The sequence below is a fragment of the Pyrus communis genome, chromosome 16 (assembly GCF_041283825.1).
Source record: "Pyrus communis isolate YQ-2024b chromosome 16, ASM4128382v1, whole genome shotgun sequence".
NCBI classification, from domain to species: domain Eukaryota; kingdom Viridiplantae; phylum Streptophyta; class Magnoliopsida; order Rosales; family Rosaceae; genus Pyrus; species Pyrus communis.
In genome coordinates this window covers 9,220,334-9,233,289 of record NC_142580.1, presented here as the reverse complement: position 1 = coordinate 9,233,289, position 12,956 = coordinate 9,220,334, and the positions used below count along the sequence as shown (strand labels likewise).

The 12,956-nt window shown below is 38.3% G+C and overlaps 1 protein-coding gene, 1 long non-coding RNA gene and 1 pseudogene across 2 annotated transcripts; all 3 read left to right on the top strand.

Annotated features, from left to right (window-relative positions):
• The first annotated feature begins 693 nt into the window (after positions 1–693).
• Positions 694–1,348, top strand: LOC137732645 (cell wall / vacuolar inhibitor of fructosidase 1-like; annotated as a pseudogene).
• Positions 1,349–5,469: 4,121 nt separating this feature from the next.
• Positions 5,470–8,679, top strand: LOC137731867 (GPN-loop GTPase QQT2). The gene is made up of 6 exons (XM_068471109.2): positions 5,470–5,863; positions 6,067–6,190; positions 6,342–6,568; positions 6,820–7,110; positions 7,861–8,066; positions 8,174–8,679. The coding sequence occupies exons 1-6, from the start codon at positions 5,762–5,764 to the stop codon at positions 8,421–8,423; spliced, it is 1,200 nt and encodes a 399-aa protein (XP_068327210.2). The 5' UTR covers positions 5,470–5,761; the 3' UTR covers positions 8,424–8,679.
• Positions 8,680–11,038: 2,359 nt separating this feature from the next.
• On the top strand, positions 11,039–12,474 carry LOC148689928 (uncharacterized). The gene is made up of 3 exons (XR_015957911.1): positions 11,039–11,250; positions 11,371–11,581; positions 12,404–12,474. It is a non-coding gene; the product is annotated as an uncharacterized LOC148689928 (long non-coding RNA).
• The last annotated feature ends 482 nt before the right edge of the window (positions 12,475–12,956 follow it).

Genomic DNA, 12,956 nt, shown 5'->3' with positions numbered 1-12,956 from the left:
TTTGGCCAAAGCCAAGGCATCCCAGAGAGCCTGAGCTTCAACCATGGTGATAATGTTTGGTCCAAGCTGTCGAGCACCCACGAGAGAAGGTTGCCTCCGATGATTTCTGATTATAAAACTCATAGCTGCAGAAGCGCCCTCGACCGACCCATCAAAATTGAGCTTATAAAAGCCTTCAACATGTGCTTTCCAACTAATGGTGTTGCTTGAGATCTTAGTATTCCTTGGTTTTTGTTTCAAATTAGCCTTCAAGAACTCTTTACCAATTGTAGATGTTGCCATCAGACAATGAGTTGGATGAGGTATAATCTGTTTAAAAATAAAATTATTTCTATCATTCCACATTTGCCAACAAAGAATTGGAATTTTACTAAGATGAAAAAGATCATCACTATATAAAGCTGACATCCCCATTTACCAATCATTCATATTGGTAATGGAGGAGGGTGGAGACATGTTATTACAAAGCTTCCAAACTTTTTTCGGGTAAATTATCCTAAAAGGAAAAGTTGCAATATACATTTGCGTCTTATATTCTTGTTTTACACAAATCATAGTCACTTACCATTAAATTTTGATATTAGAAATGAAAAATAAATGAATGCGCTTTTAATATTATCAAATTCAAAGACGAATAACTATGTGTACACGACAACTCTAATGTATATTCATTCACAATTAGTTGTTTTAATGAGGTGCCATTTACATGACTGACCAAATTTCGCACTTGATTTCCCATCAATTCCTTCACGCGAATCAAACGGGCCTAGTTACATAAGCAACGACAAACTTCTCAATCCAATTTTTGTCTTGCGAAAATGAGGTACTCAACATGGCTTATCCAACTAGCATGTCTAGTTCTAATCTTTCTTCCCCTAAGCCATTGCAGTAGGGCTGTGACCTTTCCAATGGATGCCAATCTAATCGACCAAACCTGCAAACAAAATACCAAACTACAATCTCTGCGTCTCTTCTCTCAAATTGGACCCTCGAAGCGCAAAAGCGGATGTGACCGGCTTAGGGTTCATCACAGTTGACATGGCCAAGGCTATGGCAACTGACGCCGGGAATAGATTTAGCGAGCTGCTTAAGCAGAGCCCCAGTGCCCAACCTTTAAAATCTTGCGCTACCTTTTACCATATAATTCTGGTAGCTGATGTCGCAGAAGCTAGTCAAGGTTTCAAGTAGGGTAACCCCTAAGTTTGCAGAGCACGGCTTGAACGACGCTGCCGGTGCGGCTGAAGCATGTGAAAAGGAATTTTCCGGCAAATCACCAGTGACCGTTGAGAACAAAGTTGTCCATGACCTTAGTAGCATGGCTGCAGCAATTGCCAGGCGTTTGCTTTGATGTCTTTGAAAAAAATCATGTTACCTTGATAATCAATAATTTGTCTTAGCTATATATACTATATTTAATTCTTGTTCGTTTGAGAAGTTGTCGGGGGTGCGGGGGCTGTGATCCATGGTGGGGGAGGGTGCTTTGTGGGCCGCTGGGGTGTGGAGATTTCAAGTGGAGCTGCGTGCAATTTGAGCAGGTTACAAGTGGAATCTGACTGTTTGGAGGCTGTGGCCGCCTGCAATGGAAGGACAATGGATTTTTCAGGTCTCGCGTTTGTTGCTTCTGATATTAAGGAGCTCGTTTTCGAGTTATAAGAGTGTAATATTTCGTATATTCCGCGGAATTGTAATGGAGTGGCTGATCATGTTGCCAAGTCAAGTTTATATAGCAGTGATTCTCGTTGAGTTTCTTTGTCTTCCATTTTATCTGTATGTTTAATAATAACATAAAATGATATAAGCTATTTTACTAAGACCTACTCCAACCTTTGTGGCAAAATTCAAATTTGAGGTTTTAAACTTACTCCAACTTATTCCAACCCTTGGAGCAAATATGAGTTAAAACCTAAAACTCATTTCTAGGGCAAATTTAGCTCAGAATTCCCTCTAGTTTAGTGGGACTGGCCCACCATATATGTGTGTATTTTTTAGTTTAATATTTATAAATGTATTGAATCCAACGGCTAAAATCTAATTTGATCAACTCCAACAGTAAAAATTTAAATCCAACAACTAAGGTAATTAAAAAAATTATTTTATGTGTTTCATATTCTTTCGTACTATCCCACGAGTTTCATGATGTTGGTTTAGTAATTTTTTAATATTTATCGGAATCTAAATATTTTTAGGTTAAAATGTTTATAAAATTAAATTAGGATAGTCTACATAATTTTTTTTTAAAGTTACTTTAAGAAAAAAAGTTATCATAAATTCATTCTTTAATAATCTCAGGCTAAAAATTTAACCCATAATAGTTAGATGAGAAGAACTGTATCTAGGTTAAAATCTAAATTTTTTGGGTTAAAAATTTTAGGTTTTAACCCAAGGGTTGGAGATGGTCTAAAAGAGCTTACTTTTATTAATTTCAAAATTAAACACACATTATATATTGAAATGACATTGGTAGGATATAGTAGGGATGGTTTTGGTTTCATTCGGTTCCGTTTTTTGGCAAAATCGTACCGAACAAAATCAAACTGAATTGGTTCAATTTTTTTTCGGTTTTTTCGGTTCAATTTTTTTTTAGTTTGATTTTGTTTGGTTCGGTTTCGGTACGACATTGGTAGACTAATAATAAGAAAATGGGGAAAGTGGGAAGGTCAAGTTATATCAACAACCTCAATTAAAAGAAAAATGATCACTGTATCTATTCAAAAAGCAAATAAATAGAGAAGTTCTTCCAAGTTCCAAGGCCTTCTAAAACTTTTCTCTATAACCAATGAAATATCCCTCCTAATTGAACCAAGTATACTCCTTGAAAAAGCCCTAAGCTTAGTTTCAAATTTGGCAACAAAGTTTCACAAAAGAAACATCATGGGCATACATTCATAAAGTGTAAAGGAATTCGGTTCGATTCGGTTTCCGAGTCTTCAAAATTGAAACCGAACCAATAAGGTTCGGTTTTTTCTTTTTCGGCTCAAAATTTTTTTTTCTTCAGTTTTTTGAACTCACTCCTAGGTTACATGACACACCCCGACCAAGATCGGAGCGTGCTGGCCGTCACACCAAGGTGACGTAGCCATGTGCACGTGCGGAAGCTAATAAAGTAATAACGTAAGTATGAACAGTTAAAAACTAAACTAACATACAAAGTACTAAATAAGTGCTAGCGTGTGAGTCACAATTTCAGAGCCAGACAACAGCAGTCCAAAAGAAAAGTTAGCGACAATAGTTCACCCGAAGGTGACCCTACAATGATAGGTGTCTGTCAGAAGTGCCGAACAAGCCCTCTGGGAAACCACCGGAACTGCTACTCAACTAGAACCTGGAGGGGCGCAAAACAAAAGTGTGAGTGGGCAAAAACAAAGCTTTCGAAAACCATTTATAAAGTACTTTCTAACCCCTCGCCGTAAAACCTGTATACATCCCAGAAAATAAACATATGTACGTAAGTGTAAATATGCCAATCATGCTCAAGAATATGTCATGCCAAAATCTCATAACGATATGCAAGTGCCCAGGTATAAACATATCAATATCATGTAATCTGGCAGCCGGAGTCACCTAACGTGACCTGTACGGCTGCATCTAGAGCTCAAATCTCAATCTCAATATCTAAACCTGCCCACGAGTCGGAACCACCTAAAGTGGTCTGTACGACAGGCCTGGGTGTAAACAAGTGCTACGATCATGTGAAGACTGGGCGAATAATCGCGGGTCACCTACGAGTCGGAACCACCTAAAGTGGTCTGTATGACAGGACTGTGCACCTACCTTGAATCCAAGGTAAGCATAAGGTGCGGGAGGTGAACATCATGTGAAGGACTGTGCCCTGGCCACGGGCGGGAGCACTAACACCGGGGGTGCAGGTTATGAGCTCTCTAACTATCTCAAACCATTACTGAAACATAAACATGCACAACGCTTACCTGGCACTTACCTGTGCGTCCACAGCACCCAATATGCATATGTATAAATATATGCAACTAATAACGTACCCAACGATGCACGAAAAACGATAATGTAATGCATGGCATAATGAATAAACATTTATTCAAGTTCTGGGAAAATATAGTATATAGGTATATACGGAAAACCAAAAGCCCACTCATTGGTATGTAGAAGGGTCGTAGCCCCCCTGCCTCGCGTGTGCACGCTCGTCCTCGGGGTACGTGTCACCTATATGCGAAAAAGCTATAAAAACGTTAACTTTAAAGCACATAACCAACTCCTCGTAATAACTCCTCATACATTGCTCAAATTGGACAAATGAATATACCAACGTGCTCTACACAACCTCAGGATCACAACTATATTTTTAAAATAATTTTTGGACCCCTCACGCGCCCCCACGCGCCGAAATAGGCACGGACCTACGCGCCTCCCACGCGCGGCCACGTGCCTCCCACGCGCGGCCACGTGCCATGCACACTGACGGCGTCAATTGACGCCGTCAGGAATATTCCATTAGAATTAACCGGATACCGTTAACGGCGTCAGGAATATTCCGTCAAAATTGACGGAATATTCCGTCACCTTCTTCGTTCAATCTCCGGCGACGTCGCCGGCGCCGGAAACTGGGAAAACCTGCAACTTGGGTTTTCTCGCTCATTTTTCCACCATTCTTCACGTTTCTTGCACCAAATTAAAGCCCTAAACTAGTAGAACACAACCATACACGTTTTAAGGTCTAAAACTCACTAGATTATACCTGTGCAAACTCTCCAAAACCGGCCAACTTAGAACAGGACGATCCCGACGTCTAAATTTGTCCAACGAAGCACTCCGAGGCTCCTTGGGACCTCACGAACACAACTACAAGCTGAAAATGGTACCACTGGACTCCTCTCAACCTCACGATCACTACAGTACCCTTGGTTTCCTCGATCTGCTAGGATTTGGTGGGTTTGGTGTGTGTCCGTACGTTTTCAAAATGAAGAAGAAGGAATGGGGTTCTCGGGGGAAAGAAAGAGAGAGAGAGAGAGAGAGAGAGACAGTGAGAGTGAGACAGTGTGTGTGTGTGGTCCTAAGCTTGCCAACACCCCACAAAACAACCAAAAACATAACGAAAACAAACTAGGGGTAAAATTGTAATTTCACACGTGCGTTCCAATAATCCTGGGACGGGATGTCACATTACAGACCTAAATCGAAAACATAAAAAAATAACATACCTAAATTGTAAGGATATTGCAATTTTGTTACTTGAAAGCTTGCAAACAACTTAAGAAAAAAAAGTTTTAAGATAATTTCAAAAATCAACTTAAGAAAAGTTCACACACAAAACAATTACTGCATAATCAAATTATTATATAAATAAATATATAGCAGCGTATAAAGCCTGAATGATATATAGCCCTACAGTGAAGGGGATTATATTTTAGAGCCTAAAAGTTTAATTAGGCTCTAAATTTTTTTTTTTAGTATGTCGATAATTTTATACTAAAAAAAAAGAATTCGACCAAACCACACAAACAGTCCAATTTAGTATTGAATTCGTCTTCTACAAGATTCGAAGTTTTTAAGTTATATCCATCATTTTTTCAGCTCTGTATAGCGTGAGATGCTCTAAAGAAAGATTCATTTGAGAACCGCCATTTTTCTTTTTTCTTCAAGCAGTGTACAAGTGTCATAGAAAAGCCCATAATCGTCTCCAAATATTCTCTTCGCACACGCAGCACTCCCATAAACTCCCGTATTCCCGCCACATCCCACAGCGGCGCAGGAAGGAAAGAGGTGGCACCCAGCAATTCCCTTCGCCGGAATGGACATCGATTCAGATTTCCAGAAAATTAACATCAAATCGCAGGAGGAAGGAGGTGGCGCGCCCATACCCATGGACTCCGAAGACTCTTCCACCATTCAGGTACTCTCTCTCTCTTTCGCGCACTAGGGTTTCGTTTATTGAGCTCTTAAATTCCTGCACAGAAACCCTAAAACTACAAACTTATCTGGGGTTTTTTAATTTAATTTTTTGTAGTGAGTCATTGTTCTAACTTGTTTGAATTAAGTTGGGTATTTTTTTTTTTTTGGAATAAGCTGGGATTTATTTGATTTGTTCTGAATAAGGGCAAAGAAGATGAGGAACTTACTGATTCGATGAAGAAACTGCAAGTTGAGGAATCATCGTCAGGGCAGTCAGGGTCCAATTTCAAGAGAAAACCTGTCATTATAATTGTGGTGGGCATGGCAGGTAATTGCGTAGAATTTAATTGGGGTTTCTTTGTTTATTATAGCAATGTGGTCGTTCTACCTGATTCATTTCGGTTTTGAATTTGGTGGAGTTATGTTATTTGTGAGTGCTTGAAGTTGAATGATGGTAATGTGTTGTGGGTTTTGATTAGGGAGTGGTAAGACAACCTTTATGCAGCAGTTGGTTTCACACACTCGTGAATCCAACATTCGTGGCTATGTGATGAACCTTGACCCAGCTGTGATGACTTTACCGTTTGGCGCAAATATTGACATAAGGGATACCGTTCGGTACAAGGAGGTGATGAAGCAATTCAATCTTGGACCAAATGGGGGGATTTTGACTTCACTCAACTTGTTTGCTACCAAGTTTGATGAGGTAAAACGTTGCCTGTGAATCTTTGTCTTAAATAATTTCATTCTGTAGAACGTTCAGGATGTCTTGTAAGGAGACTTGGTGCCGTTTTGTTTTTATTTGACTCATCCACATAAGCATTGATTGCATTTTTGGGAATAATGGTTCGATTTGTTTGATTAAAGTGGTTCTTGTAGCTCTTGCTTTGGCTTGTATCATTCTCTCTTTCTCTCACTTATTCAAAATGAAATTATAATCATGATCTCCAATTTCAGGTTGTTTCAGTCATTGAGAAGCGAGCGCATCAGCTTGATTATGTTCTTGTGGATACTCCGGGTCAGATTGAGATATTCACTTGGTCTGCCTCTGGTGCTATCATCACAGAAGCATTTGCATCAACGTTTCCCACTGTAATTGCTTACGTGGTAGATACACCTCGTTCAGCTAGCCCGGTTACTTTTATGAGCAACATGCTTTATGCTTGTAGTATCCTTTACAAGACAAGGTTACCTCTTGTGTTGGCATTCAACAAGATTGATGTGGCTCAACATCAGTTTGCTTTGGAGGTATGCTTTAGATATGTAATATGTGTGCGAGTGCAAGCACAACAGAGTATGCTGACATAGACTGACACCCATTTCTGATGTAAATTCGGCGGTCGTCCCCCCCTATACCTAAGCACTTCAATGACATACTCACTTTGAATATACTTGAATTTGGTGGGTCTGGAAGCTTTAAGGGATCCACAATCGGAGTTGGTTTCCCACTAAATTAGCAGTAGATGGTTCCCGAATATATTGCTAGGGCTCAGTAGTGGAATCTGTCTCAAACTCAGGTTTCAAGTTTAAATTACCAAATTGATGTAAAAAAATGGAGAAAAAATGTTTATAGAGGCAGTCTGTCATGAGAAGTCTATGAGTAACGGTGAGCAGAACACAACACAACGTGGAGGTTATTTTATGTTATTTAACTTATTTTTCTAGGGGAATTGATCTTGTCCAACCGGTTCTGTTGTCAAGAATTCTACTTGACAATTTAGCCTGATTTCACTATTCATATTATTATGATTCAATAGTTGGAATACCATTTTTAATTCTTATATGTCCACATTTTAGTAGTTTGATTGATATGATACAAAAATCAAAATTTATATAGAAGAACTGTAGTTCAATGTACTTTCTGGACAACCAAGCTGTCTCAACTTTCACCTCCACTAACTTAAGCCTCAAAATTTTCTTGATTTTAAGTGTGTAATTAAATATGAAATAATTTTTCGTTTTTGGTTATTTTTCTCTTGAAAACTGCTGTTGATGCAGTGGATGGAGGATTTTGAGACGTTTCAAGCAGCAGTGAGTGCAGATAGTTCGTACTCTTCAAATTTAGCTCAGAGCCTCTCCCTTGTGCTGGATGAATTTTATAAGAACTTGCGGTCTGTTGGAGTTTCTGCGGTTTCTGGTGCTGGAATGAAGGATTTCTTTAAGGCCGTTGAAGCTAGTGCTGAGGAGTACATGGACAGCTATAAGTAAGGCCTGAACTTCAACAACCAACTTTTCTTCACCATATATTACAGTGCCACGGAATATGGATGTGCATAATTGATCTAGTTTTCACAATTTGTTGCTTGTGTAGGGCTGATCTGGACAAAAGACGGGCAGAGAAGCAACGTTTGGAGGAGGAACACAGAAAGGAGAACATGGAGAAGTTGAGGAAGGATATGGAGAAGTCCGGGGGAGAAACTGTGGTCTTGAGCACTGGTTTGAAGGACAAAGGTGAGAGGGGCAAAGCCATGATGGATGAGGACGAGGAAGATCAAGTTGAAGAGGAAGATGAGATGTTCACCGAAGATGAAGATGAAGAGGCTGAAAGGTTCGCATTTTGATGCTTTTGGATTGTAAGTATTAACTCACTGGTTAGGAAAAAGGATTGGATGATGTCACTCGGGGCGGGCATTGACGAAAATTAGAGTATTTGGATCAGTGTTTGGATGAATGATGTGTCGTAAACTTGGTAGTTTTTAGGCATATAGTTAACTCTCGACATGCTAATGTTCGCCGGTTTGTGTATATTATGGTCGCGTCGGCTTGTACTTATCAACCGTCAAATGCTAAGGTGTATGAAGATAATTTTGGATTGTATTCTCATAGCTTCTAGTCACTAGATGATTGGTTTAGCGGATATATTTTTGGAATCAAATTTCCAAATTGGCTTCTAGTTGGAATGTATTCTCCATGATTTGACTACTACGTGGACATCGAAGACAAATTACTCTTGGCTCTTGTTGGTAGAGATGCGCCACTAGAGAGAGAACAAAAAAAAATTACGGGTTGATTTTGGTTGTTGGCATTGTAATCAGAATGCCATAGGGGAGGGAAAGAAGAAAGAGTTTGAGTTTTTGTTTTTGTTTTTTTTTTATTATTTAAAAGAAAATGAGATTATTATCGACACTCTAAAAATTTAATGTTGTATTCCAAATTTTTTATAATTAAAAAAAAATATATATATATTTGTAAAAAATGTAGAATGCAAACAACAATTCCAAAAATATTAAACTACTTTGTGATATTATGTTGTATACATGACAATGACATGGAATCACAGGAGGAATAAATAGGTCCTGATTATGCCAAGTTAGAGATTTAACGGATTTTTCCACGAAAACTGACAAAGTGACAAAAAAAAGTTGAGTTTTAGATGACAAAACGACGTTGATTTAGTTTCAAACTGCAAAGTAAAATCAGTGAAATTTTAATGGGTATGACAAAAAGTAAGCCATAGAATTGAATTAAGGCTTATTAGTCGAAATGCCCTTTGAAATTGCCACTGAGTCTCAATTTACCCACTAAAATTGGTTTTGTCTCACTTTACCTCTTGAAACTGACATTTTCAACTTTTTTGTCTCACTTTTACCCACTTTTGTTAATCTGTTAAGTTTAAGGGTATTTTAGATATTTCAGTTTTTACACATTTGTTCGTAGAGTCATTTTACTTGCAAGACATCCATGTATTGGCTCGAAACTTTGCAATTGAAAAATATTCATTACAATAAAATCATAATACCATTAAGCTATCCTATCCAAAATACTTCCAAAACCAAAAAAATCATTTAAATAAAATGTGCACAGTTTGAAACAAAAAAAAAAATCACATTGTTGAGCACTAATTGTGACATCCCGTCCCGAGATTTATTGTATTTTATTATCAGTAGTAGTGAAATTATCAAAATGCCCTTGAAATGCCACGTAGGCCTTCCAAGTGGACCTCAATTTTTCCTTTCACTTTTTCACTCTTATTTAACTAATTATGAACAATATTCATTCGTACAAACACGTGGCTGGAGTCGGAACTCAGTTCAGAGTTATAACTAGCAAGTTATGCACGTTTTAAAATCGAGAGCAAAATGATAATTTTGCACCTCGGAAATTTGTGACAACTGACTAAATTCAGTTTTTGTTGTTAGATGGTCCTCGTGTAGACGAAGTCCATGCATCTTCTAGAAATTTTGAACATCAGGTGGACTGTCGGATGGTCCTCGTCCTATCAAGGTGAATTTGTGATGGGGCCTGGTGTAAGCAAACTTGTGTGGGTGGGTTGCCAGGGATGTTGCTGGGATCTTTCAAGGTGCTGGAGGTAGGGGTAATTTAATATGTGGCTCTAGTTTGATGGCGGAAGCGGAAGCAATGAGATCGGCGTTGATGGGAACAAAGGATTCGGGGTTGTTCAGTTGGAGACAGATTCAAAGGTCCTGGTGGAGATGCTTAATGAAGTCTTGGCTCCGGAGGTAGCGATGGAGGGTATCCTATGGGATATTCACCATATTCGACAACACTTGAGTTCTGTTGAGTTTTTATTTACTCCTCGTGTTTGTAATAAGATTGCGCATCAAGTGGCTTCTTATGTCACGCATGGGGGAGGGTATCATATGTGGAATCGCTTTCAGCTAGAATGGCTGTTTAATATTTTGACTTCTGATGTAAACATCCCAATTCATCTTTAATAATATTTGATTTTCGACGAAAAAAAAAAAAAAAAAACCCCACCCTATTCATCAAATTCTCACTTTCTTTTTTTCACTCTTAATACCCTCTTTCTCTCCCACTTGTTCCTTCAGAGAAATTTTTTAAATGTAACTGGAACACGAATTATATATCATTTGTTTTTATGTAAGTGATGAAATTTTTTTTTTAAATTATTAACTTTCTGACACACAAATCTCACCATTTATATAATGACATATGATGTACCACCTCATGTGCCGGTCACATTGAAAAATCTTTCCTTCCATCACAACACTACACTATTTCTCCCATTTTGGCCGGTTCCCTCTCATCTCTCTCTTTTCCTCTTTATCAATTCACACAACCGCAATTGTCATCATTACTCTCATACACTCTCTCGCACATTAACCATCACGTCACTCTCTCTCCTTCCACTAAATTCACTCAACCTCACAACTCACGGACTGTATTTCATTTCCTCTCTTAACTCTCTCATGCAGCGTTTCCTTTCCCTGCACTCTATTCTTCCTCTCGGACAACCCAGGCAACCATCTCTTATCACCACCAACACTGCCCAAACTCTTCCAAAAACTTCCTAGGACTCTCTGCAACTCGTCCTCAACCTTTGGTTGCAAGAAAACCCGTAGGAAGACAAGGTCCACTCTTCGAGGATCGACGAACGCCGACGAAACCTTCACTCCTCTGACCATGGTAAGCTCAGAATTTCCATCCTGAAGCTCTCCCTTGACCTTCCAGTATATTTTACTAACATGCCTGCACTTTTCAGTGCATTTGAAGGACAAATTTCCTCACTCTATTTTTCTGTCAAAGTTTGTAGGATTCCCAAGCAAAATCCGGACAAACCCCGTTGGTTTAGTTGAGTTGAAGGCACAGGACGATTTCCCTTGACCCCTAGACCACGGGTTTGAGCTTGCATGCTCGAATCCACTTCGAAACCGACGAAAACGAAGAACTCCAACTCGGGCAGTCACTTTCAGGGCATTTTCCAACGAGCTCCGGCCATCTTTTGACCTTAAAATAGGTATAATCTTATTTCTCTCGTCCTAAGCTTCGTTTTGATATATTATAGGTCAAATTCGGTTGTGTAACGACTTCAAACGGGGCAATTGAATTTCTTTCCAAATTTCCGACGAAAATTCTGTTATTGAGCAAACTAAAGAAAATTAGATTTATTAGATTTATTATTATTAGTTTATTAATTAGTGTAGTAATTTCTCATATAGGAAAGGACCACCCAGAGGAGTACCGCATGCAAAATAGTTGGACGATTTATGACCTACATGTATTTGTGAGTAGGTCTTTTCGTTTATATATATATATATATATATGTGATTTTTCTTAACAACTGCTTTTATATATTATGATGTGATATGTGATGTTTAGCTTTACAAATAGATTTTTTGTACATATTATTTGTGAGCATAAACTTGTGGCATGATATTTTTGCGTTTTATCTGCCCATTATTACGTATTTGCAAGAAGTCTCTTAGTTATTTGTACTGTCATGGGACTAGCTCAGCTCACATGATGCATTACCATAATGTAAAACCTACACCCAACCTATTCCATTGTTTGAATAACTCTCCAATGGACTTGTGTGCCTACATAAATTAACGAGCATTGATTTCTTGTAATAACGAATTGAGATTTGATGTTGATATACCTTGTTGTTGTGCCTACATCCTTTAACTCACTTGTGCTGCAGAGTACCTATTACATACTATTATTATAATATTTTTGGGAAACGATATATTTGTTTTACAGCGAGGGGTTACACTTTTCGAAAATGGTTTACTAAACTTTATTTTTCAGGCCGACTCACCCTTGTTTTTCATCCCTCCAGGTTTTAGTGGCAAAACTGTTGTGGCGACGAGGATTCCTGACAAAAGTTGGTATCATAAATCACTTCCGATGGTATATTTATTATCCTAATTTTATTGTACTTTACTTATGCTCTAACATCACATGTGAAATGAGTTCAATCCCGCTCACATGCACACTTTTACATTTAGTCACTTTTAGGTTTTAATTTATTCACATTTTCCACATCATCACATTTTATGGCTTCGTCACTTTTCCAGGGTTGGCCAGCACAGGTCGATTCGGAGTGTGTCACTCATTCCACTAGGCATGAGGTTGTTCAAAGTATGCACATTTGCTTTAAAATGATTTTTTTTTTTTTTTGGTTTGGGAAGTATTTTGGATAGGATAGCTTAATGGTATAATGATTTTGTTGTAATGAATATTTTTCAATTGCAAAGTTTCGAGCTAATACATGGATATCTTGTAAGCGAAATGACTTATGAACAAATGTAACCCTTAATTTGGTTGATACAATGATTTTGTTGCTCAGAATTTCTCTATTGATTGGATAATTTATTTTTAAAAATGCTCAA